We start from the raw sequence: 19,340 nt of genomic DNA on the forward strand, positions 1-19,340 counted from the left end.
GTTTGCTGATGAAAGTTGACCTTCATCCCCATACACTTGAATGCTGACAAAGCGGGTTTAACATATGGTTATCACTCGGAACTTGCAGATACACCTTATTTAATAAGTAATGGATAGAATGCTCCCTGGAGCAGCATCTTCCCCAGGGCATCTCTGGGACATCCCTCTGCCCGGTGGCAGTTGAAGGTCTAACATTCACAGATACAACACGAACGTGTGTGATTTGTTCTTGGGCCTTCAGCTGCTGTCCATGGCTGAAGCTTCCACGCTCTCCTCCTAAACTTTTCTCCAGGTCCTGGAATCGCCTCCACTGTGAAAACTGGCGAGGAAGTGGGCTTTGTGGTAGACGCCAAGACCGCCGGGAAAGGCAAAGTGACCTGCACGGTTCTGACCCCAGACGGCACTGAGGCTGAGGCTGATGTCATCGAGAATGAGGATGGCACCTATGACATTTTCTACACGGCTGCCAAGCCGGGCACCTATGTCATCTACGTGCGCTTTGGCGGCGTTGATATTCCGAACAGCCCCTTCACTGTCATGGTAAGGAAAATTCCTTCTCTAGAGCATGCTGTTGTTAGCAGGAACAGTAACAATTGCTCTTTGTTAAACCCTGGCTGAGACATCCCCGGCCACTTTTTTTTTCCTTTCTGTAAAAAAAAAATTGTCTTAAGCAGTCATGACCTTGCAGAATCCTGTAGTAATCTCTAGAAACCCAGGGACCCTTTGGCTCTAAGGGGTTTTAGGAAATCACTGGCAACCAAAGTGTCCATCATTCTTAAGGATCTTAGGCAATGTCCTGGCTTAAGCCCAGCTCAGAAAGATACGCTTTGACAAAAACGTCTATAAGTAAAACATTACAATTTTTCATCCTGCTAGTTCTTCCTCCTCTCTCCTGCCCTGGAGGAGAGAGGTTCCCAAGGCTGTTATGTCTGGAGACTTGACTCTGATACCCCAGGACTCAAAGGACCTCCAGGTGTGTTTTGGAAAGATTCAGACTTTGATGATGAGGGGGAAATAACTTGTCTTTTTGAAGCTAGGAACATCTGGAATAAAAGAAAACCATTCTGCAAAACCTCTGAGCCAGAGAATGGCTAGGCCCTTTAATTTTCAAATCTGAGTGACTTTTAGATCTTCCTTTGATTATTAAGGTTCTTCAACCAGGAAAAGGGTTAGAAACCTTAGGAGCAGTCCTTCATTTAACCCTTAAAACTATGCACTGTTGGCCCTTTTACAAATGCTGTATAGGAGCGGGGATCAGACTCAAGTCCACTGAACCCAGACTGCCTGCTCTGGACAGCTGCTGAGCACCGTCCTCACCTGTGTCCTTTGGTGCCATGGGCAGCAGACCACAAAGTTTACAGAACTCAGTGGCCTGGCCCCATGCACAGCCTACAAAGCTCCATCTAATGATTTCACTTTATGCAGCAGCAGAGAAGGACACGAAGACTCCATTCCAGACAGAAGCCCACGTCTGTCTCCCACTCTATAATCTGCTGTGCCTTTATTCTTTTCCATAGATGTTTGTTTATCTATAAACAGTTGTGCCAGAGACCTGGAGCCTTTTTATGTCTCAAGGATGTAAACACTTTTGACGCTGTTAATTTGGGAGTGTTTTTCTCCTCAGGGGAGAAAAAGATGCAGCTAGAAAGTTTATGTCCCTCTTATTTACAGAGAAGTCCCAGTTGTAGTTTAAAGAATCTGTTTTTAGCCCACTGGAGTTTTTATCTGGTTGGTTAGAATTGGGCAGAGGTCCCAGCCCTGCTGGTGGGATGAGCTGGAGATAAGAGACCACTTTTGGAGGGTGTGAGTGAGGAAACCAGGAAGAAAATACCAAGGACCGTTTCAGCAGATGAGTCAGAAACCTGCAGTGGAGGCCACCAAACTCGTTAGGAATGAATGTCCATTCAGCCCTGGATTGCACACAGAGCAAGGATCCTTTGTGGAAAACGCACAACCCCCCTAACAACTGCTGAAGGCCGGAAGGGATGACACTCAGGGCACGTGCTTTAGGTCTTCATTCTCCCGTTCCCAGCTTCCTCCAGCCTTACCTAGATGGGCTCACTTTCTATTCATTGGCCTCTTGGGGCTAGGTTCGCTGTCTCCCCCTGCAGGCTTGGGGCCAAAAGGACATGAACACCCTGTACTGCCTTTGCAGCAAATGTCTGTAGGAGCCCCAGCAGGCTGGTTCAGTTAAATATATCTCACAGACGTGCACAGCAAGTCACGGGTCTAGCAGCTTCTCTGCCTGTCACTGTTAAGAAGTCACTGATCAAAGGCTATAGCATAGGGCCTCCCTGGTGGCGCAGTGGTTAAGAGTCCGCCTGCCGATGCAGGGGACACGGGTTCGTGCCCCGGTCTGGGAGGATCCCATATGCCGCGGAGCGGCTGGGCCCGTGAGCCATGGCCGCTGGGCCTGCGCATCCGGAGCCTGTGCTCCGCAACAGGAGAGGCCACAACAGTGAGAGGCCCGCGTACCGCAAAAAAAAAAAAAAAAAAAAAAAAAAAGGCTATAGCATAGCCACTGAAAGATCTTCCCGGCTGATGTGTCCCGGAGTCACCCAACCTGAGATGGTCCAGGGGGTGGGGGATAGGGCTGTTGGAAACGTTGAAGCTTACAAAGCTGCCTTTGTAAGTGAAGCCCCCTTTCTGAGATGCCAGAATACACAAAAGGGGCTAAACATGGGCACGGAAGTTTTCCTCCAGAAGGGAGGCTTTCCAATTCTTTTATTGTGGGAGAAGAGGGAACTGAGAGGGGACCCATCCCTTATCAGGGTGATTGGATCAGGAACACAAAGTCTCTGGTTTTTAAAAAAATGAATTTATAAAAACTTTTAGAACATAACTATAGATACATACCAAGTAACAAGAGACCCCTTTCCCAATTTCATGCTCCAGGGGTGACCAGCGTTAGGTTTTCTCCTGCTTATACAAGAAACATGTCAGTTTTGTGCATGAGATTAACCATGCACATTGCTTTGCAACTTGCTTCCTTCCCTCAATATGCTGTAAATACCCTTCCACATTAATTGATCTGACTTGATCGCCTCTTCAGCATGGCTGCACCGGGCTCCACTGTACAAACTTACATAATTTACTTAACCGACTCCCTTACAGATGGACATTTAGGTTATTTCAGCCTTTCCCAACAATGAATGGCTCCAGTAAAATCCTTTGCACACATGACTTACCTCTAGGCTTTCCTGCCAGTATTTCTATAGGCTTACTTCCTAGAAGTGGGTCATGGGTTCAGAGGGCATATGGATTTGACATTTGAACAGGAGATGCCAACTTGCTCTCCACAACGGTGGGAAGAAGGTAGGCTCCCGCTACAGGGAGTAGCTCTCTGCTATGCAAGACAGATGGGGAGGAAGCAGCCCTTGGGTGGTAGAATCTACTGAGTCGCGATGTCCCTCAATGTGATTCCCAACTAATTTCCATTTGCCACTGACCAGGCCACAGATGGGGAAGTCGCAGCTGTGGAGGAGGCACCGGTAAATGCACGTCCCCCCGGATTCAGGCCCTGGGTACACTTTTGGTTTTTGTTTTTATTTTTCCCTTTTCCATGTCTTTGTTTACTCAGCCTTCATTGCAGAAAAGCTGCAGCCTGCTTTTGGGGATTGCTTAAGCCCTCTGGGTGTCCTGGTCATTGGTTTGTCCCCACTGATCAGTGCATCACAATGATCCCGGCTTTCTCTGTAATGAGACCCACCTGTGTCATCGTACGCACTCCACGAATCGCCCACCACCATGTCTGTGATCACGCTCGGTGCAGTTTGTCTCCACGTTTAAAGAGAAAGATGGACAGCTGTCTCAGCCCTCCTGCTGACTCTAAAAGCCACCACTTGCACATTTGGTTTCTGTTCAGGGGGAAAGCCACTGCTGCTACTTTCTGCCACTTAAAACGCACCTTCTTTTCCAGGCCACAGGCAACTAAACCTTTCCAGGTGGAACCTCTTGGGACTCACAGACATTGCTGTCTCTCACTTTTCCGCTTTCCCATGGGTGCTGCTGGGAATTTCACAAGCAAACAGCCTAGGGATTTTTAGCAATTGGTCAGCATGATTCCTCCAATTCTTCAGGTTCTGCTCTGGCCCCGGAGCCTGTTAGCCAAAGCCCGCAATGCATGGGCAGCCGCATCCCAAAATCCTGGCTGTACGAGTTTGCCAAATTCCCAGTTACTCTGCCCCCTGTAGCTTCCCCAGCTCACACTGTTGTCCACTTTACCCAGTGACCGCTGCTTCCTGTTTTTAGGTAACTGAAGAGGCCTATGTCCCAGTGAGTGACATGAACGGCCTGGGGTTTAAGCCTTTCGACTTGGTCATTCCGTTTGCAGTCAGGAAAGGAGAAATCACCGGTAAGCACTGTCGTGAAAGCCGTCTTGTTCTCACTCACTTGCACTAGCTCTCCAAACAGTGCGCAGGAACTGGTTCCACCTGTCCCCCAGACCTGGGGTCCGGAACCCAGCATCCCTGGGTCAGTCCATGAGCCCATGGGATTGCAGAATGTTCTGTGTGTATATGTGTATCTCAGAAGAGGTGGTTCATTTATAACTTGCATCCTGGAGAGAGGGCCGGAGATGCTCTGTAGGGGGAGAACCACTGTGTTTAGATCTCTCTCGACCATCACGTTCCTATTCCCCCCCTTTCTTGCCTTCTCTTATTCTTCTACTTTTCCAGATGTGACATTGACACTGAGGTCTGTTGTACAAGAGTTACTTCCTCTCCTAGCCTCCTTTCAATGCCTGCTTCTCTTTGAGTTGACGCTTTACCAATCCAATTGGTCTCATGGTCTTCTCAAGTCCTGTTTGAGCTTCTCATTTGTCAGTACAAAAGTAGAAGACCCTTTACTTGTGAGTTGCCTGCTGCATTTTGTGGAAACAAAATAGAACAAAATAAAGGCAGGTACGTCTCTGCTTCCGGTTGTGGAACGTGGTGTTTTAGGCCATGGTGAAGTGTTCTTGTATCTGAAAACCTTTATTGTGAAGGCCGCGTGTGCCTCTGTGCTCAGCTTCTCGGGGGAAGTCTTGGTGGGCTCACTGCCCTGTCTCCATGTGCTCCAACAGGAGAGGTCCACATGCCTTCTGGGAAGACAGCCACACCTGAGATTGTGGACAACAAGGATGGCACAGTCACTGTCAGATACGCTCCCACTGAGGTCGGGCTCCACGAGATGCACATCAAATACATGGGCAGCCACATCCCTGGTAAGTTGGGCTCAGCGCCCTGGCTGACTGGCCCTGCAGGACTCCAAGATTCAGGATGTGAACATCTGGGAGGTTGTAGTCAGTCGTTCAGTCACCTGCTGTGTGGTTTTCAGTGGCAGATTTGGGAATGCAGTGTGGGCGTCCCTGCAAAACCGAACAGGCTGTGACCCCAGCAGATCCAGCTAGTTTCCAGCAGGGATGACACAGCTAAGTGTCCTGGGTCACAGTGCAGGCCCTTCGGTCCACGATTGTTTGTCTTTGTCACTATGCCAAGCATGGCCAAAGGGTGAGCTGGGAAAAAAATGTGAGGCACATCAAGGGACTTTCCAGCCGGGCCTGCAGAGCCCAGAGCAGCGTGGGACAGGAGAAGAGGTTGTGAGAAGCGGACAAGCTGCCTTATTGTCACACAGCCCTTGACAAGGAAAGCCAGCTCAAGTTTCATGTCCATCAACCAGCACAGTGTTACTCTTGTTCTTTTTTTTGAGTACATAACCTATCTACATAGTTTAAAAATGATGTGGAGAAAGGTTTCCTTCCCACCCATATCCCCCATCTGCCCTCTCCTTGAACCTGACTGTTACTGATGTTTTATGCTAGATTTCAGAATATTTTTAAGACTCTACAACAGATGAGAATACAGATGTTTAATCCCTCTCCCTTTGTTACATAAACAGTAGTCTACGCTACACATTATTCTGACCTTGCTCTTTTCATCTAATAGTATATCTTGGAGAACTTTGCGCATCTGAATAGTAGAGAGTGTTCATGGTGTTCGGCCGTTTGGGTGAACGTTACACGTGAACCATTTCTCCCACTGGAGGACAATTGGGTTCTTCCCCACCTTTTGTGATCACTAGTCATGCTGCAGTGAATAATAGCCTTGCACACCCAGCATCTCACACCTGCCAGGGTGTATCTGAGATATTTGGTTCCCAGGGCAGGAATTGCAGGGCACAGGCAACAGCCCTGCGATTCTGACAGGTCTCACCAAAGCGCCCTTCACCCAATCTCTTCCCGTTCACATACCCACCCGCCATGTAGGAGAGCACCTGCTTTTCCACCAATTTGCCAGTGGAATAGGCTATCAAATTTTTGGATCTTTGCCAGACTGATAGTTAAAAAACAGTATTGCTTTGTTTGTATTTCTCCTGTGAATGAAATTGAGCAACTTTCTATATGGCTAGGTATCAATGCTATTTGTATTTCTTTTTCTCTGAACTGGACGTTTGTATCCTTGGCTCAGTTTTTCTCTTGGATTATTGGCCTTTGTCATATCAGTTTCTGAGAGCAGTCTAAATATTGGAGAGATTAGCCCTTTGTGATAGGAGTTGCAAATATTTCTCTCAGTTTGATATTTGCTTTAGTTTATGTGTATGTGTATGGATACTATGTGTTTAAAGCAAAACTGTATTTATCTGCTTCTATTTAAATGTTCTAAAGATGCAGATACAGAAAAAGTAAAAATGTCTTTCTATGATTTTCCTTCTACTTCCAGTGCTGGTGTGTGTATCTTTTCAAATGTCTCTCTCTGTACCTACAAATATGCATGCAATTTGGTTCTATTTTGGACTGGGATAATGGTATTAATATTACATAGGAATATATTATAATGGGTATATGTTATTATATAGGTATTATAATAGGTGTTAATATTATATAGGGTATTAATATAATGGGATATTGACATTTATATAGCAATTTGCCTTCTTCTCTTTAATGCAACACATTATGGATAATCTCTCAAGTTAGTATACATAGATCTCCCTCATTATTTTTAGTGACCTGCAAGTAGACTAATGTTTATTTAACCAACCCCCTGTTGTTGGACCCTGGGTTCTTTTCCTAATTTGCATCTGAATTCTGTGGAAATGGAACTACTTGCCTAGGGCTGGGAGTGGGCCTGTGTGGAGAGGACCACAGTGGGATAGATTCCTCGGGCTGGGTTCACAGACTTTGAAAGTCATGGGCAAACGGCCTTCCCAAAGGACCTTTCCAGTCACATTCCATCTATAGTGGGTCATTTCTCTTCTCCACCGCTCCCCCCCGCCACCTGGCCCCGGTGTAGCTGTTCCCTCCTTACTTGTCCATTTGAGCCAGATTCCCCTGCCTCGGACCCCCTCTAGTCTGGAGCACCCTGGGGACTGTTTTTCTCATGTGATCACTGAAGGGTCGATAGTGAGTAGACCCCCTTGGGTGTCCTAGGATGGGGAGCCCCACAGAGTCTCCTCTTGCCTTCTGGTCTGCCCAGGAGATGCCACACCTGCTGCTGTTAGGTGAAACCCCCTCCCCACCATGAATCCCAACTTTGTGTGTGTTCTTTGCAAACCCAGAGAGCCCGCTCCAGTTCTACGTGAACTACCCCAACAGCGGGAGTGTTTCTGCATATGGCCCGGGCCTGGTGTATGGAGTGGCCAACAAAACCGCCACCTTCACCATTGTCACCGAGGACGCAGGAGAAGGTACTGTGGTTCTGTGGTTCTTAGCTGTCATTTGGAGAGTTAAGGGGATGCAATTCCAGGGAAGCCTTTAAAAATAAGGCTCTTGAATGGTAGTCTCTGTCTTGTCTTTTCTCTCATAAATCTCTTACGTAGAGCTCCTCCGTCTTCTACCCAAAACAGAATTTTTTTTTTTTTTTGCGGTACGCGGGCCTCTCCCTGTTGTGGCCTCTCCCGTTGCGGAGCATAGGCTCCGGACGCGCAGGCTCAGCGGCCATGGCTCACGGGCCCAGCCGCTCCGCGGCATGTGGGATCTTCCCAGACTGGGGCACGAACCCGTGTCCCCTGCATCGGCAGGCGGACTCTCAACCACTGCGCCACCAGGGAAGCCTCAAATTCCTCAAAACAGAAATTTTAAAGTCCTTCGTGTTCTGATTAAAATCACATTCATGGGCCTCCCTGGTGGCGCAAGTGGTTGGGAGTCCGCCTGCCGATGCGGGGGATGCGGGTTCGTGCCCCGGTCTGGGAGGATCCCGTGTGCTGCGGAGCGGCTGGGCCCGTGAGCCATGGCCGCTGAGCCTGCGCGTCCGGAGCCTGCGCGTCCGGAGCCTGTGCTCCGCGACGGGGGAGGCCACAACGGTGAGAGGCCCGCATACCGCAAAAAGGAAAAAAAAAAAAAAAAATAAAAATAAAAAAAATAAAATCACATTCATACTATGAAATGTTTTATGTGACTTGCCTGAAAGTTACGTGTGTTTTGATAGATAACATTTTTGGTTTTGTTCTTTTTGCACCTGTACATGTATCCACAGGGCCACATGAATCATTTAGTGACTTATTCTAGCTCTGTGCCCATGTGCATTGTCATCACAGGAATTTCTAAATTTGCGATTCTAATGGGATTTTCATGATGGCATCTAGCCCCCAAGCAGCAGTGATAGTCTGTGTGTGATGCTCTCTCCCATATGTGTGATTGGCACGTGGGGTTCCATCCCTTCCTCATCCCACACATATGGAAGAATTGAACTTCAGGGTCACTTGCAGGAAGAATTCAGAAGGTGGAGCGTCTTCCCAGTGACACTTTCACCATGTAAATAGCTTTATTCTGACCTACGCCCTTTGTCCGTGGCTTGCGTCAGTCTGACGTTCCTGGCATCAGGGCTGTCCCGGATGAGTGGTGATCCCTTTTGAAACACAGAAACACTCTCCCTGATGGCTCTCCTTCCCTCCTCTCATTCACAGGTGGCCTGGACTTGGCTATTGAGGGACCCTCAAAGGCGGAAATCAGCTGCATTGACAACAAAGATGGGACATGCACAGTGACCTACCTGCCCACCCTGCCAGGCGACTACAGCATTCTGGTCAAGTACAATGACAAACACATCCCTGGCAGCCCCTTCACAGCCAAGATCACAGGTAGAGTTGCCCAACTTGCTGGAGGCTCCCTACCCCAATAAGCCCCCCTCCCATCAGACCCGGGGCAGCAGGCTAGGCATGTCTGAGATTTAGGTTTCACAGCGTCTCCTTGGGAACAAACTAGGGGTGCAAGGCCAACATTGGATAGGCTAAATTCCTCCTTCAGCTGGTAATCCCAGGAAAAGCAAGCTCATCATTTGGAGGGCACTTATTTGTGCCAGTCTGACTCCAGGGTCCAAATAAGGAGGCCCTCAGATAGAGGCATTCAAATAATACTTACTGCATGAGTAAATGAGCTCAGAGATGCTCATCGGCATCACTTCTAGATAGATTTTTGTCTCCCTTTTACAGATGGGAAAACTGAGGATTGGAGAGACTGGCTTAGCCAAGTTCATGTGGGTATTCTGGGATTCAGGTGGAGATTATCTGACTCAAAGCCCTGCTTCTGACCCCTGTTCTCTGTGTTCAGATCATGCTCTCAGTGGGTTATAAATGTGGTCTGTGTGGACTCAGGTCTTCCCTGTAACCAGGCATAAGTAGCAGTCATTCTTTGTTGGTTAGGTCTGCTCATTGTCTGGGGCGTGTTTTTGTCACTTAAGTTTGCGTAATTAATTCTTGCCTGTTCATCTATAAATGGCATGTGGCGTGAGAGCTCTGGAGAGCCAGGGTGACCACGTGTAATGGAGCTGTGTTGGGGCTGGTGTTTCCCAGACGATAGCAGACGGTGCTCTCAGGTGAAGCTGGGCTCTGCCGCCGACTTCCTGCTCGACATCAGTGAGACTGACCTCAGCACCCTGACGGCCAGCATCAAGGCCCCGTCCGGCCGCGACGAGCCCTGTCTCCTAAAGAGGCTGCCCAACAATCACATCGGTGAGCCCGGACTGCCCTCCCGGCAGGAGCCAGGACGTCTTGAGTGGGAGGTGGGGGTTCCCTCCTTGCCCGGGATCCCAGTCCTTGCCTGGGAAATTGGTAGCACCTTGGAGTGTGATGTGATAAACCTGCTGGGTCACATGCGTGGTCAGAGTCCAAGCATTTCTGCCTTCCGATGCTGACAACCCTCTTGGACACGCTGGGTTGCCAGAAAGTCAGGAAGGAAGTCCTGTTTCTGTTCTTGCCAGTGTGTCTCCCTCCTGCTTCCTCCCCTTCACCCCTCCCTCCCACCTCATAACCCCCAATCTGTGCTCTGGTCCAGGCATCTCCTTCATCCCCCGGGAGGTGGGTGAACACCTGGTCAGCATTAAGAAGAACGGCAACCACGTGGCCAACAGCCCCGTGTCCATCATGGTGGTCCAGTCCGAGATCGGGGATGCCCGCAGAGCCAAAGTCTACGGCCGTGGCCTGTCAGAAGGCCGGACTTTCGAGATGTCTGACTTCATCGTGGACACGAGGGATGCAGGTCTGTGGGCGGTGGTCCCAGGGGAAAAGGCCCAGAGCTTTGGAACTGGCTTCTTATTGCTCGCATTACTCCATCTTTTTATCCTGCCAACTTTCTTTTCTTTGTAAGCATCCTTCAAGCTATAGACCCTTTTACATGATTATCATTTAAGCCCCAAGAGCAGTGGCAAAGTAGGTATTATCTTTGTTTTCTAGATGAAAAAATTGAGGCTCGCAGGGTTAGCAGCCCCATCTGCTTCTGGCATTTGAACCCAGAGCCACAACAACTCGCAGATCTGTTTCATCATCAGTATTCCCACCATTGTCTCAGCTCCCCAGGGTCTCCTTGACTCATCTCAAACTAAGAATGTTGGGCCAGCTGGTCAAAGTCATGTTCAGCTGAGCAGTGCTTTCATGGAAATGAGGAGTTTCTTCCTGTGTCCTCTTTGAGATGGTCCAAATTAGGGTGGGCCACTCCAAGCTACTCCATATCCCAGAGTCTTCATCTTCTGCCTTTTTTTTTTTTTTTTTTTTTTTTTTTTTTTTGCGGTATGCGGGCCTCTCACTGTTGTGGCCTCCCCCGTTGCGGAGCACAGGCTCCGGACACGCAGGCTCCGGACGCGCAGGCTCAGCGGCCATGGCTCACGGGCCCAGCTGCTCCGCGGCATATGGGATCCTCCCAGACTGGGGCACGAACCCGTATCCCCTGCATCGGCAGGCGGACTCTCAACCACTTGCGCCACCAGGGAGGCCCCATCTTCTGCCTTTTTGAGTGATGGGCTTGCATTGGTGACTTCTGGATAAAGTCACCTTCCCAAGGCAAGGAGCTGGAGAATTTGTGGTCCTGATGGGCTTATGTTCTCTGTTGATTCCTCAGGTTATTAAAGCTTTAGATCTGCTGTCTTAATGGTTCCCTGGCTGGGCATCCGAGGCAGCTAGGAGCAGTTAAAAATGTCAGATTCTCAGGCCTGCAGCTGGTAACAAACCCCAGACAGCACTTGCCATTCCTGGAAGCAGGTGGGCAAAGTGTCCCCCTACAGCGGGTTCTGCAAGACAGGTGGTCGGTGAGATATTAGTGGATACCCTTGAGAAGAGAGTGTGGTCAAGGCCACCTTCAGCCAGGGTATTTCACTCCAGAATTTCTCAGAGCGTTTAACTGACTCCTCTGCCCAGCGCTGTCCAACGGGGGCCACCGTTGCTGTCTTTCTGCTGTCTGGAGCCTTTCCAGGGGTGGAGGTCCTTTCTGCATTCATCAGCCTCCCCCTTCCTGATGAGCTGCTTTCATAGCAGCCACGGGCTACTGTGTTGCAGGTTATGGCGGCATCTCCTTGGCAGTGGAAGGCCCCAGCAAAGTGGACATCCAGACAGAGGACCTGGAGGACGGCACTTGCAAGGTCTCCTACTTCCCCACCGTGCCTGGGGTTTACATCGTCTCCACCAAATTTGCTGACGAGCACGTGCCTGGTACGTGTGGCCCCATCTGCTCTCCCTGTCCCATGCTTGGGTTTTCTGTAAATGCCATGCGTGGCCTCTGGGCTGCTCTCAAGGGCCTGCTCGGTTTCTGCAGGGAGCCCCTTTACCGTGAAGATCAGTGGGGAAGGAAGAGTCAAGGAGAGCATTACCCGTACCAGTCGAGCCCCATCTGTGGCCACTGTTGGGAGCATCTGTGACCTGAACCTGAAGATCCCAGGTGAGCACGAGGGGCTCGTGGGTCAGGGCGGTGGGCACCACTGGAAACCAAGTCTGGGCTTGGCCCAGAATGTACTGTCCGAGTCTGCCGTGGGGACTGTTTTCGAATTTAATTTTTTTAAAATTTATTCATTAATATTTTTAATACTTATTTTCACAGAGACCCATCCAAGAAAAGTAAATCTATTTACTTTTCCTTCTTCCAGATGAAAATAGCTTTATCGTACCACATGAGGGAAAAATAGATAAGCTTTTAGACTTTCATTTACTGTCTGTCGACTAGACTAATAGTGAGAGAACTGGCCCTGCTGATGCTTATATCTGGAAGGAGGTGTCAGCCCAGTGACATCCTTCTAATTCCCGTTTGTATCTTTCATTCCTAAAATTGGAGTGAGGCCTGCGAAGCAAGGCTGGGTGGGTGGACCACATCTAGCCCTTTGCCCAACACAGCCATCGTCTGTCTGAAATGTGGCCCAGGTTCTTTCTATTAAGAAGTGAGTGTGTAAGTGAAGGCTTGAGGCTCCTCTGGCATGTGCTGTGGAGTTGCAGGTTCTATGAAGACAGAAAATCTAAACTGTCTTCAGATGAAGCTCATGTTATGTTGAGCTTCTAGCTTCCAGGGGAAGGTCCACACTGCATCTCCCGTCTTTCCTGACTTGTGGTATATCTCTTGCTCTGCCTTCTCAGCATTACCTGATGGGTTCTTCCTTTCTAGACACACCGTTGGTAAAAACCTCATTACTGTAGTGTCCAGACTAAGAATCACTTAAAACGCACCATGTTGATAGTGATCATAAAAAGTTCAGGTGCTCAAAAACAGGGGAAGTAAGTCTAACCTCATATCCCACCGTCCAGGGAGATTGTGGTTCACATTTCAGGCCCAGAGCTGGAGCCTGGATGCCTCCAGCCTCCTAGACACACGGGCTCGGTCTCAGGTCCCTCTGGTGCACTTCTCACTCACTGTATTGTGGGCATCTTTCCACACCAAAGTACACTTCCCCATCATCCTTTTCATGACTGCATAAGCTTCCAATTCACGTCTAGGTGCGTGTCCTCCTTGGGTTTTCTCATTTCACGTATGCTCATTTCCATCCCTTGACCCCCTTAATCAGTGCTCTGTGACATCTGTCATCACTTCGGATGGATGCCCGGGAGTGGGATTGCTGGGCCAGTACGCTTCAGGTGCTGCTATGCCTTGGCAGCCTGTCCTCCAGAAAACGAGTTGATGCCTGTTTCTCTGTTTCCCCACCAGCACTGGCCACTGTCTTTGGTTCTCACTTTGATCAATCTGATGGAAAGATACGGTATCTAGTTTTCAGTTGCATTTCTCTGGTCACTAGACGAGTGGACTGTGTTTTCGTTTGCTTCACATTTCTCATTTGGGGAATTCTCTCTCCTGTTCCCTTTGCCTATTTGTCTCTTATCTCTGTGTGATGTGGTCAGTCACCCTTTCCCTCAAGTCTTGTCTAGCTCTTGACTCCTTACTCTTTTCAGTGGTACTAGATGACACTGGCTGAGACTAACTTTTCCCATCATTACCTAAAACACCCTCTCTTGTCAGTTAGAAGGGAGGATGGCCCTCCAGCCTCCAGATATCCTCCGGACCCAGGCCATGTGGGGTGACCCTCCCCTCAACCTCCTTCCTTTCTCTGTCCTCAGGGCTCAGAGTCATGAGCTGCTGCCCAGATCCTGTAGGGCTGGAGGGTGCGGTTTCGTGCTGCTGTAGGTGATGGCATTACTTGGTCACCCAGCATGCGGCGCGCCTGTCTCCACCTCGTCAGTGCAGGCACGGTCGCTGGCATGGCAGAGCACCTTGGGTGGAGCAGACGCGTCTGCTTCCTGGTGTTGGGGACCCGAGGCGTCACGTTTCTGGAAGTGTGGCCTCTTATTTTTGGTTTGCTCAAAGCTTTGCTCACGCATGGTTTCCCCTTTGCCACTGGGACCAACCTGGGTTCACCTTTTCCTCTAAATGCATTTTGTCTTGTTGCCTAAAAGAAATGCCAAGGCTTTTTGACAATGAGGGATGAGGGCTCTTGTGTTTTCTGTCCTTACCTATGGAAAAGAGCCCCTGTAAGCATGACTGATGGCCCCACGTCACATTTGCTTAGAAACATCTGAGCCATCATTGTTGTTGTTATTTACATGCCGTAACTATCAGCTCAAGCTCTGGTTTGAAACTGCTGTGTGGAATTAACTCAGCTCCAGCCAGGAAGGCTGTCACAGTGCTCGGCGAGGCAAGACGTGTCAGTGCCCCCAGAACATTCTCTGCACTGGGTGGCTGGAAGGGCCCTGCACTCTCCATGCTGGCCATGACCACCCAGGGATTTGAGGGAGACAGGAGGGCAGGCATCCAGCCTGGATGGGAGGAAGCCTGAGCACCCCGCACCCCTGGCCTACACTCGCTTTGCCTTCTGCTGCTTGCCCTGCATGTCCTGTTCCTCCTCCAGCCCTCGCCCTGACCCTCCTCTTTTTCTCCCTGCCCCCTTTCAGAAATCGACAGCAGTGACATGTCGGCCCATGTCACCAGCCCCTCAGGCCACGTGACCGAGGCAGAGATTGTGCCTGTGGGAAAGAACTCGCACTGTGTCCGGTTTGTGCCCCAGGAGATGGGGGTTCACACCGTCAGCGTCAAGTACCGTGGCCAGCACGTCACCGGCAGCCCCTTCCAGTTCACTGTGGGGCCTCTGGGTGAGGGGGGCGCCCAGAAGGTCCGGGCAGGAGGCCCTGGCCTGGAGCGAGGAGAAGCAGGAGTCCCAGGTGAGTGTTCTGGGCAGGCTTTTTACTTGAGAAGATTGAGTTCAGCCTGGCGGAGTGAGCATCCTGCACTCTTCACCCTGTTCTGAAAGGAAGACTTTGTGTGTTACTGATGGATGGTGTGAAGGGGCATTCTTTAAAACCAGGCTTCCGTGGCTAAAGACATTTGGGAATTGCTTACCCAAAGCTAAACAAGTGTCTTACTGAGGGACTTCTCGGAGCCTGTAATTTATGGGTGTGTGTCGTGAGTCTCTAAGAGAGGATCAGGGTCATAAAACCGTTTCCAGGGCTTCCATCGTGGCGCACTGGTTGAGAGTCTGCCTGTCAATGCAGGGGACACGGGTTCGTGCCCCGGTCCGGGAAGATCCCACATGCTGCGGAGCAGCTGGGCCCGTGAGCCATGGCTGCTGAGCCTGCGCGTCCGGAGCCTGTGCTCCACAACAGGAGAGGCCACAACAGTGAGAGGCCCGCGTACCGCAAAAAAAACCAAAAAACAAAACGAACAAAAAAAAATGTTTCCAGAGCATCTTGCAGGCTAATGTTCTTTGGAACATGCTAGAATTCTATAAAACTGATTGTGAAGGTCCCTTGCAGTGGTGGTTGCTGAGTGGGAAAGTCTGTGGGGATGAAACTGAACATTCTCATCTTGTTCTGACTTGGTTTGCATGTATTCCAAAGATGTCTGATCACCCATGAACTTAGTGTAGTCATGGAGGGTGCTTAGCAAACATCAGCAGTGCCCTTGCTTGGGTTCTGCTTGGGGTTAGAGAAAGAGGAGAGGGCTGGCAACAAACAGAACCCAGCACCCCATGTTTGAGCCAGAAGAGGGGCCTATACCGGGCTCAGTCACTGACCAGTTGTTTCTTTGTCTCAGCTGAATTCAGCATCTGGACCCGGGAGGCAGGTGCTGGGGGCCTCTCCATTGCTGTTGAGGGCCCCAGTAAGGCTGAGATTACGTTTGATGACCATAAAAACGGATCATGTGGTGTGTCTTATATTGCCCAAGAGCCTGGTAGGTACTCGGGGGCCAGTGGAGGACATTTTCCTTGTTTGGGGATGCTTGGGTTGTAAGGAACAGAAACTCATCAGGCTAGCTCCAGTAGAAGAGGAATTTATCTGTATGGGCCCATGGGAATGCGTCCTAGAAATCCAGTTGCAGGATATCCAGCCACGCCTCAAAGGGGTAGGAATTCTTGTTCTCCTTGTCTCTTGGCCTCACTGCTTTATTCTCTTGTTCAACTGTTTCATTCTTCCCACTGAGCAGCCTCTCTCTGCCCACCCGTGGCCAGTGGCTGGTGGGGCTGCCCCAGAAGAGTGGCCTCAGCATCTGAGCTCCCTTGATCAGGGGTTCTTAACCTTTTGTGTGCCATGAACCCTTTTGGCATCTGGTGAGGCCTATGGGGACCATCTCAGGAAATATTTTTAAACACATGAAATAAAATACTTCAGATTATAAAAGAAATCAATTTTAATAAAATATTGTTATCAAAATCTTTTTAAAGGAACAAATTTGCAACATAGCAACATATACATGTTTTCATTAATACGTGAAGTCATACGATTTGGTGATGGTCTATTAACTAAATTTCTAAGTGGCAGTGAGTGTAAATGGTATGTCAAGATATATATAAAGCTGGAAAGTGATTGTTTTTGTTGACAAAATCACAAGTCTTAATGTGCTGTGGTTTCTTGTCAACTTTTCTAAAGGAAGGAAATGCTAAATTTCAGTTAGAGGTTAGTAAAAATAAAGATGTACGTTTTTCCCATTCGAGTTTGATGGATCTCCTGAGTACTGTACACAGACCCTTTGTGCAGGGACCCTGGGGGCCCAGGTTAAGAATCCCTGCCCTTCTTCCTTGACTAGATTTTCTTTCCTAGTTATCACTCTGCTTCTACCCCTGTTCTCAAAGTTTATGTCTTACACTTCATAGTTCAGGATCAGTAATGGGATCCTAGTTACATGAAGCCCTTCTTATTCTTAAGTATATAATTTTTAATAAAATGCTCAGTCATAAGCCTCTCCTTTGGAGAGAAATTGGGAATACACACCAGATGTTGAGGCCTGATTGGTGTGGGGATTCACATATACATTGGCAAAACACAGAACAAAAACTTCAGTGCTTCAATGCTCTTTGAAATTATTAAACAGAATATATAAGATTCAAAAAAAACCAAAAAATCCCTACCCCTTCCAACTAAGAAAATCGCTTTGGCCTGGTGTGAGCCAGGTGACCCCCTCTGACCCAATCAGCCACAGCCATGGAGTGGACCAGGGTCTCTCGGAAGGCACTTTGGCCCTAGCTAGAGAAACAAGAGGCCACTCTGGAACCACCTTCCCAGAATCTCTGACATGATGGGTCTTCTCCTGTCCCCACAGGTAACTACGAGGTGTCTATCAAGTTCAATGATGAGCACATCCCAGAAAGTCCCTACCTGGTGCCGGTGATTGCGCCCTCCGACGATGCCCGCCGCCTCACTGTTCTGAGCCTTCAGGTGAGACACAAGGAAACATCCATCTCCATGGCCACAGCCCAGCCAGTGAGGCCCTGGACTCCCAAGGCCCCTTCAATCTCCGACTGTGCCAGGGGCCCCAGCACATTTTGACCACGGATGCTTCCAGGCGTAGGGGAGCTTTCCTGCGGCAGAGTCACATTTAGGACAGGAGACCGTTGGGGCAAGCAGAAAGCAGCCACAGTCAGCAAAACTCCTCAACATTTGCAGATGAGTTTGTTTTCTAAATATTCACTCCAGAGAAACAAAGAAGGCCTGTTAGTAATTGGTTAAGGGATAAGGAGGGCTTTCAAAACAAAACAAACAGAAAACTAACAGTCCAGTGATGTTCAGCTTGCTATTATTGGCTTCCTTTTCCTCAAGGAAGTCAACTGTGATTTATTTTATGATGCTGATTTATTTATAGTAAGCGTGCAAGGCACTGTGTTAAGAACTGTATCAGTGTTACTTCCCTAAATCCTTGCAACAGTCTGGTGAGTAGCTTTTCTTGACACCCCCCCCCCCATTTAAAGATAGAAAAACTGAGATGCAGAGAGGATCCAGCTATGGGCACCAGCTAGAATGAGGCAGAGTGAGGGCTCGGTGGTTCCAGAACCATGCTCTTAACAGCAGCCACCTTAATCCCAACCCTGGCATTGTGGCAGGTGGTTACATAGGCCAACCTCTTAGAATGGCAGGAAATGCAACTTTTCACCCTGGCTTAAACAGGGCACTTAATTCAGGGTTGCATTAGAGCCTTCAGCCAAACTAAGAACTATTGGGGATGCCCTTTGGTCTTAGGACACTGAATCAGGTGTAGCAGTTTGGCTGTAGAATAACACCAAAATCCCAGAATGTGATTTCTGGGTAGAGGGGTTTCTAAATAGCCTTCAGCTGCCCCCCAGTTCTTGAAAATATTGGATTGATGAAAACTCAACCTCATATCTCAGATTGGTTCCATGTACTTGGTTTACATTTGGGAGTCTAACTTTCCCCTGAGGGGGACTGGTACTGCTGGTTGTCTCAAACATTAGGGAACCCAAACAGAACCCAGACCAGGGTCACGGTCTACAGATTGAAGCGGCCTCATCTGGAGAGTACCAAGGATACTGACTGGTCACTGTGGTGCAGATGTTTTTCTTGTGTTTCTTTTAAAGGCTTCTTAACAGAAGTTCCTTCTGTGGCCAACTTAACTAAAACCTACGGAGGGAGATAAAGCTGGCATTTGTTGAGGGCAAAGAGCTGCCTTCACGCATCTGGAAGATTTCTTTTGGATCTTGTGAGGCGTTTATCTCCCTCTTGAGGATTTAGTGGCAAGTGAATTCAGGTAACGTAAACACTTCTATCCAAAAGGAGCTGATGTGGAGAAGTCGGCTCCAAGAAACTTCCATAGAGTCCTCTTATAACAGTTTGGTCATAAAATATTTAAACAAATATGCATCAGGCTGGTATGTCCATCAGGCTTTTGTAACCAGCTGCTACAGCAGGAGGGACCAGTGTGTCAACTTTGTCCCCTGTTCTCCCCATGTCACTTGATGCCAAGTGATATGTAAATTATTTACTGGAGATTTACTGGCAGGCTGCACGGCAACATCTGTTGCTGGTTAGGAAAGAGAGGCATGTATTGTTTTGTCTTGCTTTTGAGACTTTTTAGAAAATTGGAGTCAGGCTGGCATTCTGAAGGGGGGGGTGTGGCATGGGGGTGGTCTGGTGATCAGAGACGCCTTAATTTTGTGTTCAGTCCTCCGTCATCTGTAACCTCTAGGGCAGCTCAGTCTCGTAGAATGTTCTGCAACAGTGGGAATGTCCCACATCTCCAATGTGCAGTATGGTAGCCATGAACCACATGTGGCTCTTGAGCACTTGAAATGTGGCTAGTGTAACTGAGGGACTGAGGTTTTTTGTTTTTTTTTTTAATTTATGGCTGTGTTGTGTCTTCGTTGCTGCACTAGTTGCCACGAGTGGGGGGTTACTCTTCA

The 19,340-nt window shown here is 49.0% G+C and overlaps 1 protein-coding gene across 3 annotated transcripts in view; it reads left to right on the top strand.

The window, feature by feature from the left end:
* FLNB (filamin B) overlaps positions 1–19,340 on the top strand; it is a 135,808-nt gene that overhangs the window by 102,789 nt on the left and 13,679 nt on the right. Inside the window, exons 29-41 of one of the 3 annotated variants that reach the window (XM_060109286.1) lie at positions 293–540; positions 3,453–3,524; positions 4,252–4,354; positions 5,063–5,203; positions 7,534–7,662; positions 8,881–9,054; positions 9,766–9,924; positions 10,247–10,450; positions 11,740–11,892; positions 11,996–12,118; positions 14,608–14,874; positions 15,746–15,883; positions 17,249–17,364. In XM_060109286.1, coding sequence (XP_059965269.1) covers positions 293–540; positions 3,453–3,524; positions 4,252–4,354; positions 5,063–5,203; positions 7,534–7,662; positions 8,881–9,054; positions 9,766–9,924; positions 10,247–10,450; positions 11,740–11,892; positions 11,996–12,118; positions 14,608–14,874; positions 15,746–15,883; positions 17,249–17,364 — 2,027 coding nt within the window. Of the gene's footprint in view, positions 1–292; positions 541–3,452; positions 3,525–4,251; positions 4,355–5,062; positions 5,204–7,533; positions 7,663–8,880; positions 9,055–9,765; positions 9,925–10,246; positions 10,451–11,739; positions 11,893–11,995; positions 12,119–13,776; positions 13,840–14,607; positions 14,875–15,745; positions 15,884–17,248; positions 17,365–19,340 lie in introns of those variants that run through there. The other 2 variants (XM_060109288.1, XM_060109287.1) reach the window with 2 other exon arrangements.

This window comes from Mesoplodon densirostris, chromosome 10, assembly GCF_025265405.1.
Source record: "Mesoplodon densirostris isolate mMesDen1 chromosome 10, mMesDen1 primary haplotype, whole genome shotgun sequence".
NCBI lineage: Eukaryota > Metazoa > Chordata > Mammalia > Artiodactyla > Ziphiidae > Mesoplodon > Mesoplodon densirostris.